The 18,949-nt window shown below is 65.9% G+C and overlaps 2 protein-coding genes and 1 long non-coding RNA gene across 3 annotated transcripts; 2 read left to right on the top strand and 1 right to left on the bottom strand.

Moving 5' to 3' along the window:
• Positions 1-2,656: 2,656 nt before the first annotated feature.
• KCNJ9 (potassium inwardly rectifying channel subfamily J member 9) lies at positions 2,657-7,585 on the bottom strand. Its single transcript, XM_054001229.1, is given in 6 exon segments — positions 2,657-2,704; positions 3,006-3,669; positions 5,533-5,620; positions 5,622-6,193; positions 6,196-6,502; positions 7,577-7,585. Coding segments are annotated over 4 exon segments (1,269 nt in total). The 5' UTR covers positions 6,494-6,502; positions 7,577-7,585; the 3' UTR covers positions 2,657-2,704; positions 3,006-3,358.
• Positions 3,614-5,550, top strand: LOC128820462 (uncharacterized). Its single transcript, XR_008440907.1, has 4 exons — positions 3,614-3,691; positions 3,911-4,283; positions 4,424-5,384; positions 5,416-5,550. It is a non-coding gene; the product is annotated as an uncharacterized LOC128820462 (long non-coding RNA).
• Positions 7,586-10,695: 3,110 nt separating the features above from the next.
• KCNJ10 (potassium inwardly rectifying channel subfamily J member 10) lies at positions 10,696-17,964 on the top strand. Its single transcript, XM_054001137.1, is given in 3 exon segments — positions 10,696-10,806; positions 16,809-17,909; positions 17,911-17,964. Coding segments are annotated over 2 exon segments (1,140 nt in total). The 5' UTR covers positions 10,696-10,806; the 3' UTR covers positions 17,950-17,964.
• The last annotated feature ends 985 nt before the right edge of the window (positions 17,965-18,949 follow it).

Here is an 18,949-nt window from a genome sequence, read left to right as displayed (position 1 = left end):
CAGCTCCCTGCGCCGGCCGCGCCCTCCACTGCCGCCCAGTATCCTCCCAGTATCCTCCCAGTATCCTCCCAGTGTCCTCCCAGTATCCTCCCAGTATCCTCCCAGTGTCCTCCCAGTATCCTCCCAGTGTCTTCCCAGTATCTTCCCTGTGCAGAGCCCGGCGCTCCCCATCCAGCCCTGCAGCCTCGGTGCAGACCAGTAACCCCAGTCTCGACCAGTCCCCCCAGTCCCGATCTGCACTCCCAGTACCTCCCAGGCTGCCCCAGTCCCCCCAGTTTGTCCCAGTACTGCCCAGTCTGTCCATTGTCCCCAGCACCTCCCAGTCCATCCCAGCACTTCCCAGTTCCTCCCAGTCTGTCCCAACGCCCCCCAGTTCCCCCTGTGCTATTCTTCCCAGTGCTGCCAGTCCATTCCAGTCCCCTGGGGTTCATCCCAGTCCCTCCAGTTCATCCCAGTCCTCCCAGTTCCCCCAGTCTGTTCAAGTCCATCCCAGTCCCCTCCTGTCCTCCCAGTGCCCCCAGTCCATCCCAGTGCCCCCAGTCCATCCCAGTGCCGGTCTTTTCCAGTCCCTCCCAGTCTTTCCAGTGTCCCCAGTCCATCCCAGTCCTCCCAGTGCCCCCAGTTCATCCCAGTCCTCCCAGTGCCCGTCTCTTCCAGTCCCCCCAGCCGCTCCCAGTCCCCTCAATCCATCCCAGTCTTCCAGTCCTCCCAGTCCTCCCAGTTCCCCCAGTCCCCCCAGTGCCCCGCAGCCGTGGCCGGTTCCCCTGCTCCTGCCGCCCCTTGTCCCCCCCCTTTGTCCCCCCCTTTGTCCCCTCTCTGTCCCCCCCCTGCCCCCCCAGTGCCCCCCACCCCCCCCCCCCCCGTCCCGCTGTCCCCCCCGCTGTCCCCCCCGCTGTCCCCAAGCTGAACAAACACCGATGACGCGGGACCGGGGCCACGTGCCGGGACCGTCCCCACGGGGGACCCGCGGACCGCCCCGCGCCCCCCTCCCCCCCCGGCCCACAGCCCTGCCCCCAGCCCGAACCAGTCCTTCCCAGTCCTCCCAGTACCCTCCAGTCCTCCCAGTCCCACTCAGTCCTCCCAGTACCCCCTAGCCCGTCCCAGCCCGTCCCAGTCCTTCCCAGTCCCCCCAATCCCACTCAGTCCTTCCCAGTCCCCCCAATCCCCCCCAGTCCCCCCCAGTCCGTCCCAGTCCTCCCACTCACCCCAATCCTCCCAATTCCCAGTTTCTCCACCCTCCCACTCCCCCCAGTTCACCCTGACCCCCCCTCCAGTCCCTCCCAGCTCCCCCCACACCTCCCAGCGCTCCCCACTATTCCCAGTCCTCCCAGTCTTGCCAATCCTCCCAGTCCGCCCCAGTCACCCCCAGTTCCCCCCAGCCCCCTCCCAGTCACCCCCAGTCCCTCCCAGTCACCCCCAGTCCCTCCCAGTCCCTCCCAGTCCCCCCCAGCCCCCTGCCCGTCCCCGCCGCCCCCCGCCCCGCGCAGCTGCTGCCCGTGGGCGGCAGGAATGCGACAGCCGGGGGGGACACGGGGGGGACAACACGCGTGAGGCACGCGGGGGGCTGGGGGGGGCCCCGGGGGTCGCTAATTTTGGGGGGGGGGTCGCAGCCCCTGCCCCCCCCCACCCCCCCACGCGCGACGGGGGAGGGGCGGGGCCAGGGGTGGGCGGGGCCGTGGTGGCGCTCAGCCCCCGTTCGGCTCGGCTCGGCTGCGTTCGGCTCCTTTCGGACGCGTTCGGCCCCGCTCATCCTGGGCTCGGCTCAGCTCGGCTGCAATCGGCTCCGTTCGTCTCCTTTCGGCTCCGCTCAGCTTCGGCTCGGCCCCGCTCGGCCTCATTCGTCTTCTTTCGGCCCCGCTCGGCCTCATTCGTCTTCTTTCGGCCCCGCTCGGCCTCATTCGTCTTCTTTCGGCCTCGCTCGGCCTCATTCGTCTTCTTTCGGCCTCGCTCGGCCTCATTCGGCTCCTTTCGTCTCCTTTCGGCGCCGCTCGGTTCCGCAGTCCCCAGCGCCGCCCCCCCCCCAGGCTGGGGGGATCCCGTGGGGACATTGGGGGAGGGGAGGGGGGGGCAATGAGGGGGGCTCCGTGTCCTCGCCCACCTCAGTGACCCCCGGCCCGCGCTGTCACGGGGGTCTCGGTGCCCCCCGCCCGCCCGGGGGGTCCCCATGACCTTGGAGAGACCCCAACACCCATCCTGGGGGTCCCCATGCCCTTGGAGACCCCCACGCCTATCCTGGTGTTCCCCATGTCCTTGGGGGACCCCAACACCCGCCCTGGGGGTCCCCATGTCTTTGGGGGACCCCCCTGCCCACCCTGGGGGTCCCCATGCCCTTGAAGGGGTGGCACTGACCCCTTCCTGCCCCCCCCCCCCGCAGGATTTGGGGTCAGGGCGCTGTGCCCACCCCGATTTCACCCCAAATTCCTCGGGGGACCCTCTGGATTGCCCCTCCCGCCAGGCCCCAAGCCCAGGGACACCCCAAATCCACGGCCCGCGCCCCAAAACCGCCACCACCATCATAACGGGGGGGATGTTTATTAAATAGGGTCATGTTTTGGGACCACCGCCTCGACTCGGGGCTGGCCAGGGTCCCGTTGGTCTCCTGAGAGATTTTGGGGTCCCCCCTCGCCCCCACAAACCCAGGGACACCCCAAAAGTTCAGGGACACCCCACAAACCCAGGGACACCCCAAAACCACCCCACCATCCTGACGGGGAGGATTTTCAGTATTTACAGCCAGATTTTTGGTGGCATCACCTCAACTTGGGGCTGGCCAGGGTCCCGTTGGTCTCCTGAGAGATTCTGGGGTCCCCCCTCATCCCCACAAACCCAGGGACACCCCAAAAACACCACCACCATAACGGGGGGGAGGATTTTCAGTATTTACAGCCAGATTTTAGTGGCATCACCTCAACTCGGGGCTGGCCAGGGTCCCGTTGGTCTCCTGAGAGATTTTGGGGTCCCCCCTCATCCCCACAGACCCAGGGACACCCAAAAACCACCACCACCATAATGGGGGGAGGATTTTCAGTATTTACAGCCAGATTTTTGGTGGCATCACCGCAACTCGGGGCTGGCCAGGGTCCCGTTGGTCTCCTGAGAGATTTTGGGGTCCCTTTTGCCCCCACAAACCCAGGGACACCCCAAAAACCACCCCACCATCCTGACGGGGGGGATTTTCAGTATTTACAGCCAGATTTTTGGTGGCATCACCGCGACTCGGGGCTGGCCAGGGTCCCGTTGGTCTCCTGAGAGATTTTGGGGTCCCCCCTCATCCCCACAGACCCAGGGACACCCCAAAACCACCCCACCATCCTGACGGGGAGGATTTTCAGTATTTACAGCCAGATTTTTGGTGGCATCACCGCGGCTCGGGGCTGGCCAGGGTCCCGTTGCTCTCGCGGGGGGACATTTCGGGGTCCCCCTCGCCCCCCGCCGCCGCCGCCTCGTCCAGGCGGCTGGGGATGGACCAGTACAGGTGGGCATCGCGGCGGGCGGCGGCGGCTGCCAGCTGGCGAGCGCTGCAGGCCGGGGTGGGCACGGGCACGGTGTGGTGGAAGCCGCCGTAGTCCACCTCGTAGAAACCTTCCTCGAGGCTGAGCAGCGGCGTGAAGCGGTGGCCCCACAGCACCTCGTCCGCCAGGTACGAGCTGCGCGCCTGGCACGTCATCCCTGGGGGGCACGGGGGGCAGGGGTGAGGGGGCACACCCCGATACCTGAGTCACTCAGGGCATGGGCACCCCGATATCTGACTCTGGGCATGGGGACCCCGATACCTGAGTCACTCAGGGCATGGGGACCCCCATACCTGAGTCACTCAGGGCATGGGCACCCCGATATCTGAGTCACTCAGGGCATGGGGACCCCGATATCTGACTCTGGGCATGGGGACCCCGATACCTGAGTCACTCAGGGCATGGGGACCCCAAAACCTGAGCCACTCAGGGCATGGGGACCCTGATATCTGAGTCACTCAGGGCATGGGGACCCCGATATCTGACTCTGGGCATGGGCACCCCGATACCTGAGTTACTCAGAGCATGGGGACCCCGATACCTGAGTCACTCAGGGCACGGGGACCCCAAAACCTGAGTCACTCAGGGTATGGGGACCCCAAAACCTGAATCACTCAGGGCATGGGGATCCTGATATCGGAGTCACTCAGGGCATGGGGACCCCAAAACCTGAGCCACTCAGGGCATGGGGACCCCAAAACCTGAGCCACTCAGGGCATGGGGACCCCGATACCTGAGTCACTCAGGGCATGGGGACCCCAAAACCTGAAGGTTCCTGACCCCACAGCACTTCATCTGCCAGGTACGTCACCCCTGGTGCACACGGGGGTCAGGGGGCTCCCAAAATGGGAGGGGTGAGGGGCACCCCGATACCTGAGTCACTCAGGGCACGGGGACCCCAAAACCTGAAGAATCCAGGACACGGGAAACCCCCAAATCTGGTAGGAGGGGTCTGTGAAACCCCCAGGGTTTGGGGCACCCCAATACCTGAATCACTCAGGGCTGGGGGACCCCAATACCTGAAATCCCAGGACATGGGGCACCCTATAAGTGAAACACCCAGTGCACAGGGCACCCCAAACCCTCCTGGGGGGTCTGTGCCTCACCCAGGGTATGGGGGGGACCCCAAATCTGGTAGGAGGGGCCTGTGAAACCCCCAACTTTTGGGGGGCACCCCCAATACCTGAAGGCCCCTGACCCCATAGCACCTTGTCCGCCAGGTACGAGGGTTGGGGAGGCCCCAGAAGTTGGGGGGGCCAAGGGCACCCCGGTATCGGAAGCCCCCAGGGCATGGGAAACCCCAAATCTGGTAGGAGGGGCCTGTGAAACCCCCCAGGGCTTGGGACACCCCCATACCTGAAGCCCCCAGGACATGGGACACCCCAAGCTCACCTGGGGGAGGTCTGTGCTGTGCCCCCATTTTGGGGGACCCCAAATCTGGTAGGAGGGGGCTGTGAAGCCCCCAGCAGAGATGTCCCCGTGGAGGTGAGGTGTCCCCACAGAGACGAAGTGTCCCCAAGGACACAATGTGCCCCCATGGACATGAGGTGTCCCCATGGATGGTGTCTGTCCCCATGGTGTCCCCATGGACGTGAGGTGTCCCCATGGATGGTGTCTGTCCCCATGGAGGTGATGGGTCCCAAGAAGACGATGTCCCCATGGAGATGAGATGTCCCCAAGAAGATGATGCATCCGCATGGAGGTGTCCCCATGGATGTGTCCTCATGGAGGTGTCCCCATGGAGATGAGATGTCCCCATGGAGACGAAGTGTCCCCATGGAGGTCACAGATCCCCATGGAGGTGATGTCCCCACAGAGATGAGGTGTCCCCACAGTGATGATGTGTCCCGATGGAGGTGTCCCCATGGACCTGTCCCTATGGAGATGATGCGTCCTGATGGAGGTGTCCCCATGATGATGTGTCCCACAAAGACGATGTGTCCCACGGTGATGACGTCCCCACGGATGTATCCACACAAAGACGCCGCGTCCCCGTGCCACCGAGGCGTCCCCGTGCCACCGAGGCGTCCCCGCCCCGTTTACCCTGTGGCCTCCACCATGCCCTCGAGGATGACGACGATCTCGAAGTCATCCCTCTCCAGCTGCCCCCCGCGACACGTCCCAGAAGGGGCTGCGCTCGTCGATCTCGTGGCTGATGATGAGCGGCGACACCAGGAAGAGCCGGTCGTCGCCCGTCTCGAAGCCCACGCTCAGGTCGGTCTGGTCCAGCGGGATGAACTCGCCCTCCTGCGTCTGCTTGGACTGGATGAGCTTGGCGCGGATGGAGGCCTCCACGATGTGCGAGTCGCGCAGGTCGCCCACGCGGAACATCAGGCACAGGCGGTCGTCGCGCAGCGACACCACGGCGTGCGAGGAGAACACCAAGGTCTCGGCGCGCTTGTTGGGCTGCGAGATCTTGACGAACATGCAGCCCACCATGAAGGCGTTGACCATGGAGCCCAGGATGGCCTGCAGCAGCAGCAGCACGATGCCCTCGGGGCACGTGTCCGTGATGACGCGGTGGCCGTAGCCGATGGTGGTCTCGGTCTCGATGGAGAAGAGGAAGGCGGACACGAAGCCGTTGAGGTTGTTGACGCACGGCGTCCAGGTGTGGTCGCCCAGGTGCTCCAGGTCGCCGCGGCTGTAGGCGATGACCCACCAGATGAGGCCGAAGAAGAGCAGGTGAGGGCGTAGGCCAGGATGAAGATGAGGAGGCTGAAGCGCCACTTGAGGTCCACCAGGGTGGTGAAGATGTCGGTCAGGTAGCGGTAGGTCTCGCGCACGTTGCCGTGCTGGACGTTGCACTTGCCGTCCTTCTCCACGTAGCGCTGGCGCTTCCGGGCCGCCGCGCCCCCCCCCGGCCCCCCACGGGCGGCGTTTGGGGGCTTGGGGGGGCGGGGGAGGGGGGGCTTGGCCTCGGCGGGGACCCCCGTGGGGACCCCCTCGGGGACCCCGCAGAAGGCGGCGTTGTCCTGAGCCATCGGCGGCGGCTGGGGGGGGGGGGGACAGGGGGGGTGAGGACTGGGGGAACTGGGGGGACTGGGATGGGGGAGTGGGGGCATGGAGGTGCCAAACTGGGGGGATGGAGCCCTCAAACTGGGGGAACTGGGAGAGAGGAATGGAGGGATTGCACCCCCAAACTAGGGGGATTGGGAAGGAGGAATGAGGGGATGGAGCCCTCAAACTGGGGGGGACTGGGACTGGGGGACTGGGGGAACTGGGAGGAAGGAGTGGGGGGGGTGGAACTCCCAAACTGGGGGGACTGGGAGGGACTGGGAGGGACTGGGAGGGACTGGGGGGATTGTCCCCCTCTGCACACACACGGGTTCAACCCCCTGTGGGCCTTGCACACGCGCCGAGCTCCCCCTTGCACACTCACACTCACACTCACACTCACACACCGCGTGCACGCGCAGCCGGGTCACGCGCAACCCCCCTTACACACGCGTGTGCCCCCGGGGGGGTCCCTGCAGCACCACCCCCAAATTCCCCCCTCCCCCCTCCCCATTCCCCATCCCGGGTTCGGGGGGGGCACAGCCGGATTTGGGGGGCACGGCCGGATTTGGGGGGCACGGCCCCGGTTTGGGGGGGCACGGCCCGGTTTGGAGGGCACGGCCCGGTTTGGGGGGGGCACAGCCGGATTTGGGGGGCACGGCCCGGTTTGGGGGGGCACGGCTGGGCTCGGGGGGGCCCGGGCGGGTTCGGGGGTCACGGGCCCGGTTTGGGGGGGCACAGCCGGATTTGGGGGGGGCACAGCCGGATTTGGGGGGGGGCACAGCCCGGTTTGGGGGGGCACGGCTGGGCTCGGGGGGGCCCGGGCGGGTTTGGGGGGCACGGCCCGGTTTGGGGGGGGCACAGCCGGATTTGGGGGGCACGGCCTGGTTTGGGGGGGCACGGCCTGGTTTGGGGGGGGCACAGCCGGATTTGGGGGGCACAGCCGGATTTGGGGGGGCACGGCCCGGTTTGGGGGGGCACGGCTGGGCTCGGGGGGGCCCGGGGCGGGTTCGGGGGGCTCCCCTCGCTCCTCCCCGGCCCCCCCCCCCGCGCCCCCCGCCCGCTCTCACCGCTGCCGCAGCCCCCGCTCGCTCCGCGCGCTCCGGGCCCCCCCCCGCCCCCCCCCGCCCCGTTCCCCGGCAACGGCCGCGCGCGGATAAAAATACCGGGAGCCCCCGCCCCCCCCCCCGGCACCCCCCCCACCGCACGGACAACTGGCCCGGGGGTGGCCAGCGCTAGCCCAACCCCCCCGCCCCCCCCCACCTCAGGATCGGTGTCGCCCCCATCATCAGCGCAACCCCCCCATCATTACCGCCCCCCCCCCCATCACTAGCCCGGGGGTGTTTCTCATTAGCCACCCCCCCCCCCCCCCCGAGGCTCATGCCTCCTCATTACTAGCCCGGGGGTGGCCAGCGCTTGCCCAGCCGCCCCCCCCCCCCCCCGCTCCCGCTCTTAGCTACGCCCCCTGAATTATCACAGCCCCCCCCCCCCCACCCCCGGCTCAAGCCCCCACCCCATCGTTAGCCCAGGGGTCTCCTTCATTAGCCCAGCCACGCCTGCGCTAGCCCAGGGCTGCCGTTCGCTCGCCCAGCTCTCTCGGATTAGCCCCCCCACCCACAATTAGCCTGGGGGTGCCCGTCATTAGCCCAGCCCCTCCCTCCCCCCCTTCACTAGCCCTGGGGTCTCCAGCGTTAGCCCAGCCATGCCCACACAAGCCCTAGGGTGGCCATCACTAGCCCAGCCCCCCCTACACCATTAGCCCAGGGGTAGCCGTCATTAGCCCAGTGCCCCCCCCGGCTCGGGCCCCCCCCCATCATTAGCCCACGACTCTCCATCATTAGCCCAGACCCCCCTCTATCACTAGCCAAGGGGTCCTCCTCAATTGCCCAGTCCCCGCCATTAGCCCAGTGCTCCAGTCACTAGCCCAGCCCCCACCCTATCTCTAACCCAGCCCCCCATCGTTAGCCCAACCCCTCATCACTAGCCCAGGGCTCCCCATCATTAGCCCACTCCCCTTTACTAGCCCACCTCCCCCATCACTAGCCCAGGAATGCCCCTCCATTGCCCAGCCCCCTCCTCATTAGCCCAGAGCTCCCCAGCACTAGCCCAGGCCCCCCACCGTTAACCAAGCCCCCCAGCTAGCCCAGAGGCCATCACTAGCCCAGGGGTCCCCATCACTAGCCCAGGCCCCCCTCCCCATTAGCCCAATGTCCCCACTAGCCAGGGAGTCCCCATTGCTAGCCCGCGGGTGCCCCTCCATTGCCACTGGCCCAGGGCTCGGCCCGGCCCCGCCCCCCCCGGTAGCCCCGGCCCCGCGGTCAGTCGCCCCCCCCCTCCCCCCCCCGGGCGGACAAAGGCTCTTTGTGCCTCCGGAGCGGCCGGGACAGGCGGGGCGTGGGGCTGCCACGGACACGGACACACGGACACACGGACACACGGACACACGGACACACGGACACACGGACACACGGACACACGGACACACTGACCAACACACTGACCAACACACTGACCAACACACTGACCAACACACTGACACACGGACACACGGACACACGGACACACTGACCAACACACTGACCAACACACGGACACACGGACACACGGACACACGGACCAACACACTGACCAACATACTGACACACGGACACACGGACACACTGACACACGGACACACGGACACACGGACACACTGACCAACACACTGACCAACACACTGACACACGGACACACGGACACACTGACCAGCCACCCACGGACACACGGACACACGGACACACGGACACACGGACACACTGACCAACACACTGACCAACACACGGACACACGGACACACGGACACACGGACACACGGACACACGGACACACTGACCAACACACTGACCAACACACGGACACACGGACACACGGACACACGGACACACTGACCAACACACTGACACACGGACACACGGACACACTGACCAGCCACCCATGGACATACGGACACACGGACACACTGACCAACACACGGACACACGGACACACGGACACACGGACACACTGACCAGCCACCCACGGACACACGGACACACGGACACACGGACACACTGACCAGCCACCCATGGACACACGGACACACGGACAGACGGACACACTGACCAGCCACCCATGGACACACGGACACACGGACACGGGACCCACAGACCCCAAATCCCGCAGTCCTACATCCCACGGACCCGCACCCCACAGCCCACGACCCTCAGACCCCACGGACACGGGACCACGGAGCTGCACCCCACGGACCCCCCGCGGAGTCTGACCCCACTGACCCCACGGACCCCCCGGACCCCACTGACCCCACGGACCCCACGGACCCCACTGACCCCACTGACCCCACGGACCCCACGGACCCCACGGACCCCACGGCCCCCCCGGACACGGGACCCCCTCAGTGGCACCCACGGGGTGGTGGGGAGGGGTCTGTGCCCACACGTGACCCCGCACGGGATTGCTCCGGGTGGGGATGAGGAGGGGTCACATCCCCGGGACCCCCGTGCGTGGGTGGGGCTGCCGTGACCCCGGGGCCGGCGCCCGGGTGACCTTGGCGGGACCCCCCGGGACCCCTCCGGTAACGGTGTCGCCCCAGGGCGCGCGGGACCCCTGCCCGGTGCCACCGCCGGGACCCCCCCTTGGAAGTGCCGGTGCCCCCGCTGAGACCCCCGGTGTCCCCGCTGGGACCCCAAGTGACGTTGCCGGTGCCTGGCCATCACCACCGGGACCCTCCGGTGACCCCGCCGCGACCCCCCAGGACAGGTGCCAGTGCCTGGACAACGCCACCGGGACCCCCGGCGCCGGTGCCCGGGAGACCCTGCCCAAAGCCCCCGGTGCCCCCACCGGGACCCCCATTGCCCGGGGGACCCCGCCAGAACCCCGTGTGCCGGTGGCCATGCCCGCACATCCCCCCGGTGCCCCCACCGGGACCCCCACTGCCGGTCCCGGTGCCCTCACGCCCCCCCCATTCCCTCCGCTGCCCCCACCGGGACCCCCATTGCGGTGCCGGTGCCCGCGGGCGGGGTCCCCCGGCCCCCCCCCCCCCCCCCCCCGTGCCCGGTAACGTGACCCGGTGCCGGCCGGCTCCTTTTCCACCCCATTAACCCCCGGCCCGCCCCCGGCGGCTCCTCCCCGCCCCGGGCCCCCCCCCCCCGGTTCCGCGGGGGGGGGGGGGTGCCCGTCCCGCCGCCGCGGCCCCGCCGAGCCATAAAGCCCATGGGGAGCCGGCCGGGCTGAGCACGGCGGGACCCGCGACCCCCCCAGCAAGGTAAGGGCCGCCGGGGGGGGGGGCACCGGGGGTCCCCCGTCCCCTCCCGGGGGGTCCCGAGGGCTGCGGGCACCGGCCGGTGGCGCTGGGATGGCACCGGCACTGGAGGGGGGAGCCCCGTGACCCCTTGTCCCCCCCCCCCCCGCTGGCACCGCACCCCCGTTGTCCCCACATCCCTGTGTCGCCATCACCCCAGGGCCCCGTGACTCCGTGAGGCCACGTCCCCGTGTCCCCGTGTCCCCGTGTCCAGCCATCCCTTGGTCCCCAAATCCCCGTGTCCCCAGGTCCCTCATCCTCACGTCCCCAAATCCTTGTGTCCCACATTCCCATGTCCTCGTTTCTGTGTGTCCCCCGTGTCCCCATGTCCCGATGTCCCCATGTCACGTCCCACCACGTCGCTGTGTCCCTGTATCCCCACGGAGCCCTGTCCCTGTATCCCCATGTTCCCCCAAGTCCCACTGTCCCCATGTCCATGTCCCCATATTTCCATGTCCCCATGTTCCCCCATCACCATGTCCCCAGGTCCCCATATTCCCGTGTCCCTGTGCCCCACAGCGATGTGTCCCTGTCCCCCTGTGTCCCCATGTCCCCATACCCTCAGATCCCGTGTCCCTCTCCCATGTCCCCAACACCCTGTGCCCCATGTCCCCATGTCACGTATCCCCATATCCTCTGTCCCCATGTCCCCGTGTCCCCTGTGCCCCACATCCCCATGTCACGTATCCCCATGTCCTGTGTCCCCACACTATGTCCCATGTACCTGTGTCTCCATGTCCCTCATCCCTGTGTCCCTGTGCCCCACGTCCCCATCCCATGTCCCCATCCCATGTCCCCATGTCATTTATCCCCAGGTCTGATGTCCCCAAGGCCCCTGTCCCTTTATCCCCATGTCCCCGTGTCCCCATGTCCCAGGTGTGGGTTATCCTGGAATTTGGGTTATCCCGAGTGCGGGTTATCCCAGGTGTGGGTTATCCCAGGTGTGGGTTATCCCAGGTGCAGGTTATCCCAGGTGTGGGTTATCCTGGAATTTGGGTTATCCAGGTGTGGGTTATGCCAAGTGTGGGTTATCCCAGGTGTGAGTTATCCTGGGATGTGGGTTCTTCCAAGTGAGATTTATCCTGGGATGTGGGTTCTTCCAAGTGAGGTTTATCCTGGAATGTCGGTTATCCCGGGATGTAGGTTATCTCAGGTGTGAGTTATCCCAGGTACGGGTTATCCTGGAATTTGGGTTATCCCAGCTGTGGTTTATCCAGCTGTGGGTTATCCCGAGTGTCCTGGGTGTGGGTTATCCCAGGTATGAATTATCCCAGCTGGGGTTATCCCATGTGGGTTATCCCAGCTGTGGGTTATCCTGGAATTTGGGGTTTTCCCTGTGTGGGTTATCCCAGGTGTGGGTTATCCCAGGTATGAATATCCCAAAACTGAGTTATCCCGGGTGTGGATTATCCTGGATGCAGATTATCCCAGATGTGAATTATCCCACATGTGGATTATCCCAAATGTTTATTATCCCAGGTGTGGGTTATCCCAGGTGTGGGTTATCCCGAGTGTGAATTATCCCAAATGTTTATTATCCCAAGTATGGGATAATAATTGGGATAATACCATGTGAGTTAGGATGATACCATGTGAGTTATCCCGGGTATGGTTTATTCCAGGTGTGGTTTATTCCAGTGTGGTTTATCCCAGGTATGGTTTATCCCAGATATGGGTTATCCTGGGTATGGGTTATGCTGGGTGTGCGTTATCCCAGGTGTGGGTTATCCCAGGTGTGGTTTATCCCGGGTGTGGTTTATCCCGGATATGGGTTATCCTGGGTATGGGTTATGCTGGGTGTGTGTTATCCCAGGTGTGGGTTATCCCAAGTATGGGTTATCCCAGGTGTGAGTTATCCCGGGTGTGGGTTGTCCCGGGTGTGGTTTATCCCAGGTGTGGGTTATGCCAGGTGTGGTTCATCCTGGGTGTGGTTTATCCCAGGTGTGGTTTATCCCGAGTGTGGTTTATCCTGGGTGTGGGTTATCCCAGGTGTGGGTTATCCCGGGTGTGGTTTATCCCAGGTGTGGTTTATCCCGGGTGTGGGTTATCCCGTGTGGTTTATCCCAGGTGTGGTTTATCCCAGGTGTGGGTTATCCCGGGTGTGGTTTATCCCAGGTGTGGTTTATCCCGGGTGTGGGTTATCCCGTGTGGTTTATCCCAGGTGTGGTTTATCCCGGGTGTGGGTTATCCCGTGTGGTTTATCCCAGGTGTGGTTTATCCCAGGTGTGGGTTATCCCGTGTGGTTTATCCCAGGTGTGGTTTATCCCGGGTGTGGGTTATCCCAAGTGTGGTTTATCCCAGGTGTGGTTTATCCCAGGTGTGGGTTATTCCAGGTGTGGGTTATCCCAGGTGTGGTTTATCCCGGGTGTGGTTTATCCTGGGTGTGGGTTATCCCGGGTGTGGGTTATCCCAGGTGTGGGTTATCCCAGGTGTGGGTTATCCCAGGTGTGGGTTTTCCAGGCATCCCTTATCCCGGATGTCACCTAAGGCTCTTAGGGCTTTAATATCATTTTGGGGTCCCCCCGATGCTGTGAGGAGGGGTCTGGGACCCCCGGGACCCCCGTGGTCACCATGGGGGGATGGGGGACATCCCCCAGGACCCCCAGGGGGGGCATGGGGGGGACAGGGGTGCCCCCGGGCAGGCAGCGGGGACAGAGCAGGGCCTGGGACCCTCATGGTGGCACTGACAGTGACAGGGACAGTGACAGTGACAGGGACAGGACCCCGCACTGGGGTGGGTGACGGGGGCCCCGTGTGGTGACAGTGACAGTAATGATCGGGGTCCCTGTGCCCCCTCAGTGGCCATGGCAGTGGCAGTAGGGTCTCTGTGCCACTCTTGGTGGCCCTGGTGGTGTCGGGGGTGCCCCACGGCCCCTGCGCTGGCAGTGGGGGTGACATTGGGGGTCCCTGTGTCCCCTCGGTGGCAATGGGGGTCCCTGTGTCCCCTTGGTGACAGTGACAGTAACCATGGGGGTCCCTGTGTCCCCTTGGTGACAGTGGCAGTAACCATGGGGGTCCCTGTGCCCCCTCAGTGACAGTGGCAGTAACCATGGGGGTCCCTGTGCCCCCTCGGTGACAGTGGCAGTAACCATGGGGGTCCCTGTGTCCCCCGGGTGACAGTGGCAGTGACCATGGGGGTCCCTGTGTCCCCTTGGTGGCCCTGGCGGTGTCAGTGGCCCCTGGTTGGTGACAGTGACAGTAACGATGGGGGTCTCTGTGTCCCCTTGGTGACAGTGACAGTAACCATGGGGTCCCCTCAGTGACAGTGGGGGTCCCTGTGTCCCCTCGGTGACAGTGACCATGGGGGTCCCTGTGTCCCCTCGGCGGCCCTGGCGGTGTCGCGGGCCCCCCGGGACCCCCGCGCTGGCGGTGGCGGGCGCGCGGGGCTCTGCATCTTAACGAGGGCTCCGTGAAAGCGCCTTTGTCCCCCCGCCAGCCCCATTGAAGCCTCGGCTCCGGCCGCACAATGGCCCCACTGTCCCTGTCCCCGTCCCTGTCCCCCCCCCCCCGCCACGGCCACCCCTCCGCCACCCCCCGCTCCACCCCCGCCGCACCCACCCCGCGCCCCCCTCCTCAACTGGGGGGACCCCTCCGTGGGGCTGGGGGGGGGCCGCTGCCCCCCAAATCCCAGTTACCCCAGTGCGGAGCAGCCCCGCGCCCCAGTTTGGGGGCGGGTGGTGGGGGGGGGGGTGCGGCTGGCGGGGCGCCCGGTCACGCCTGGCACCGCCGTGGCGTGGGAACGGTGCCCGCGCCGCCGGTGCCAGCGGGACGCGGGGAACGGGGACGCGTCCCTGGGCCCCCCCCCCCCCCCACCAGTCCTCCTGCACCCCCCCCATGTAGGGCCGGGCCTCTGCGGTGACCCCCAAAGTGACCAGAACCCCCCGAGGGGAAACTGAGGCACGGAGTGGTGGGGGGGGGGGTGTCGGGGGTGGGGTTAATGGGTAACCGGTTGTGCCGCGGGCACCGGGCACCGGGAACAAGCTGCGGCTTGTCCCGAGCCGTGTCCGGCCACCAGAGCACGGCCGGGGGGCACGCGGGGCCCTCGGAGGGGGGCGGGGACCCCAAAAACGGGGCAGGGGGGTGGGGAGGACAAAAAAAGGGGGGTGGGGGGAGGAAAAGGGGGGGGGTCAGGAACCTAAAGGAGGGGGGAGGCCAAAAAGAGGGGGGGTCGGGACCACCCTAGATGGGGACAGGGGTGTGCAGAGACCCCCAAAGCAGGGGGCTGGGGACACGGTGGCTTTGGGGACATGGGGGGGCCTTTGGGGGGCACAGTGACTTCAGGGACATGGGAGGCCCTGGGCACCCCAGGAACCTGAGGACATGGTGTGGCTTTGGGGACAGCTGGTGGCTCTGGTGACATGGGGGGCTCTGGGGACCCCCCAGCAGCTCCAGGACAGGCGGTGGCTTTGGGGACACAGTGGCTCTGGGGACATGGGGGGGCTCTGGGGACATGAGGGGTGCTGGGGACCCTCAGCAGCTCCAGGACAGGCGGTGGCTTTGGGGACACAGTGGCTCCGTGGGGACACGGTGGCTCCAGAGACCCCCCAAGAGCCCATCTGGGAAGGAGCAGCTCCGTGTCCCCTCTTTGGGGACACCGATGTCCCCTCTGCTCCGGGTGCCACCGTCCCTTCCTGGACATTTCTCTGGCGCAGCCAGGACAGTGGCAGTGCCACTCGTGTCCCCCAGCCTTGGCCGGCATGGGGACATGGGGCTCCAAGGAGACCTCCCGTGGTGCCACCACCTCCCCGTGTCCCCGTGTCCCCGTGTCCCCGGCACGCTGCCCTTCCGCGGCGGAAACGATGGCGGGGCCAGGGGCTGGCGGGGGCTGAAAGGGCCTTTTTTGGGATGGGGACACCGGGACACGGGGACACGGGGACACCGGGGAGGCGCCTGGCGCTGCCCCCGGCCGTTTGTCCCTGTCACCTCCCATTCATCCCCTTCCTCTTCCTCCCGGACGCCTGGGACACTTCCGCGGCCACCGGAGCTGCCAGGGGACAGCGGGGGACACGGGGGGGACACGGGGGGGACACGAAGGGATTTGGGATTGGGGGGGGCACGTGGAGGGATGGAGGGACATGGGGATGGACAGAGGGATGGACAGAGGGATGGGCAGAGGGACATGGGGACGGACAGAGGAAAATGGGGATGGACAGGGGGATACGGGGATGAACAGTGGGACGGGGCATGGACAGAGGGAAATGGGGATGCAGAGCTACAGGGACCCGCCCCGGTTCCCCCCCTGATGTGATCCTCCACCTGTCCCTCACCTGTCCCTGTGTCCCCCTTGATGACCCCCCCCACCTGTCCCTCACCTGTTCCCATGTCCCTGCAGATGCCCCCACCTGTCCCTCCCCTGTCCCTCACATGTCCCCATGGATGATGTTCTCCACCTGTCCCTCATGTGTCCCCCGTGTCACATTTGATCACCGCTCCACCTGTCCCTCACCTGCCCCTCACACGTCCCTCCCCTGTCACTCACCTGTCCCTGCAGATGACCTCCTCCATGTGTCCCCCACCTGTCCCTCACCTGTCCCTCACGTGTCCCCGCGGATGACCTCCTCCATGTGTCCCCCACCTGTCCCTCACCTGTCCCTCACCTGTCCCTCATGTGTCCCCACAGATGACCTCTTCCATGTGTCCCCCACCTGTCCCTCACCTGTCCCTCACCTGTCCCTCACCTGTCCCCACAGATGACCTCTTCCATGTGTCCCCCACCTGTCCCCCACCTGTCCCCCACCTGTCCCCCGCCTGTCCCTCACCTGTCCCTCATGTGTCCCCACAGATGACCTCCTCCATGTGTCCCCCACCTGTCCCCTGCCTGTCCCCCACCTGTCCCCCACCTGTCCCTCACCTGTCCCTCATGTGTCCCCACAGATGACCTCTTCCATGTGTCCCCCACCTGTCCCCTGCCTGTCCCCCGCCTGTCCCTCACCTGTCCCTCACCTGTCCCTCACCTGTCCCCGCAGATGACGTCCTCCACCAAGGTGTACTACAGCCAGACCACGCAGACCGACAGCCGCCCGCTGATGGGGCCGGGGCTGCGGCGGCGCCGCGTGCTGACCAAGGACGGCCGCAGCAACGTGCGCATGGAGCACATCTCGGACAAGCGCTTCCTGTACCTCAAGGACCTGTGGACCACCTTCATCGACCTCCAGTGGCGCTACAAGCTCCTGCTCTTCTCCGCCACCTTCGCCGGCACCTGGTTCGCCTTCGGCGTGGTCTGGTACCTGGTGGCCGCGGCGCACGGCGACCTGCTGGAGTTCGAGCCGCCCGCCAACCACACGCCGTGCGTGATGCAGGTGCACACGCTGACCGGCGCCTTCCTCTTCTCCCTCGAGTCGCAGACCACCATCGGCTACGGCTTCCGCTACATCAGCGAGGAGTGCCCGCTGGCCATCATGCTGCTCATCACCCAGCTGGTGCTGACCACCATCCTGGAGATCTTCATCACCGGCACCTTCCTGGCCAAGATCGCGCGGCCCAAGAAGCGCGCCGAGACCATCAAGTTCAGCCAGAACGCGGTGGTGGCGCAGCACGACGGCAAGACCTGCCTGATGATCCGCGTGGCCAACATGAGGAAGAGCCTCCTGATCGGCTGCCAGGTCACCGGGAAGCTGCTGCAGACCCACCTCACCAAGGAGGGCGAGAGCGTCCGGCTCAACCAGCTCAACGTGGACTTCCAGGTGGACACGTCCTCGGACAGCCCCTTCCTCATCCTGCCGCTGACCTTCTACCACGTGGTGGACGAGGCCAGCCCGCTGCGGGACGTGTCCCTGCGCTCGGGGGACGGCGACTTCGAGCTGGTGGTCATCCTCAGCGGCACCGTGGAGTCGACGAGCGCCACGTGCCAGGTGCGCACGTCCTACCTGCCCGAGGAGATCCTGTGGGGCTACGAGTTCACGCCGGCCATCTCGCTGTCGGCCAGCGGCAAGTACGTGGCCGACTTCAGCCTCTTCGACCGCGTGGTCAAGGTGGCGGCGCCCTGCTGTCACCACGAGGCCGTGCGGTTCGGGGACCCCGAGAAGGTCAAGCTGGAGGAGTCGCTGCGGGAGGCGGAGCGGGACGGGGAGGGGGCCCCCGCTCAGCGTCCGCATCAGCAACGTCTGAGGGGGGACGGAGAGGTGACATCGGCACCGGGGTGACGTCGGCACCGGGGGTGACGTCGGCACCGGGGTGGCGCCGGGGCGAGGGTGGCACCGGCCCCCAGGTGGCACCGGAGCAAGGGGGGTGGCGATGGATGGTGGAGGTGTCGCCGTGTCTGGAGGTACCGCCAGGTTCAAGGGGATGCCAACATCTGGGGGTGCCACCAGGCCCAAAGGGACACCAACATCTGGAGGTGTCACCAGCCCCAAAGGGACACCAACATCTGGGGGTGCCACCAACATCTGGAGGTGTCACCAGGCCCAAAGAGACACCAACAACTGAGGGTGCCACCAACATCTGGGGGGTGCCACCAACCTCTGGAGGTGTCACCAGGCCCAAAGGGACACCAACATCTGGGGGTGCCACCAGCCCCAAAGGGACAGCAACATCTGGGCGTGTCACCAGCCCCAGATAGACACCAACAACTGGGAGTGTCACCAGCGCTGGAGGTGCCACCAGCCCTGGAGATGTCACCAAGCCTGGAAGTGTTGCCAGGTTTGGAGTTTTCACCAGTTTCAATGGGACACCAAGGTCTGGAGGTGCCACCAGCCCCAGAACTGCCACCAGCCTCTGGAGGTGTCACCAGCCCTGGTGGTGTCACCAGTCCTTGGAGATGTCACCAACATCTGGAGGTGCCACCAGCCCCAGAGTGACACCAGTGTCTGGAGGCATCACCAGAGCTTGAAGGTGACACCAGAGCCTGGAGGTGCCACCAGCCCTGAGGTGACACCAACATCTGGGGGTGACACCAGCCCTGAGGTGACACCAACATCTGGGGGGTGACACCAGCCCTGAGGTGACACCAGTCCCAAGATGCCACCAATGCCTGGAGGTGCTACCAGGTCCTGAAGGTACCACCAGCCCCAAAGTGTCACCAACACCTGGAAATGCCACCAATGCCTGGACGTGTCGCTAACCACTGGAGGTGCCACCAACATCTGGAAGTGCCACCAGCCCCAAAGTG

This window comes from Vidua macroura, chromosome 29, assembly GCF_024509145.1.
Source record: "Vidua macroura isolate BioBank_ID:100142 chromosome 29, ASM2450914v1, whole genome shotgun sequence".
NCBI classification, from domain to species: Eukaryota; Metazoa; Chordata; class Aves; order Passeriformes; family Viduidae; genus Vidua; species Vidua macroura.
The sequence above is the reverse complement of the archived record's forward strand: the minus strand, read 5'-3'. Positions and strand labels throughout refer to the sequence as shown.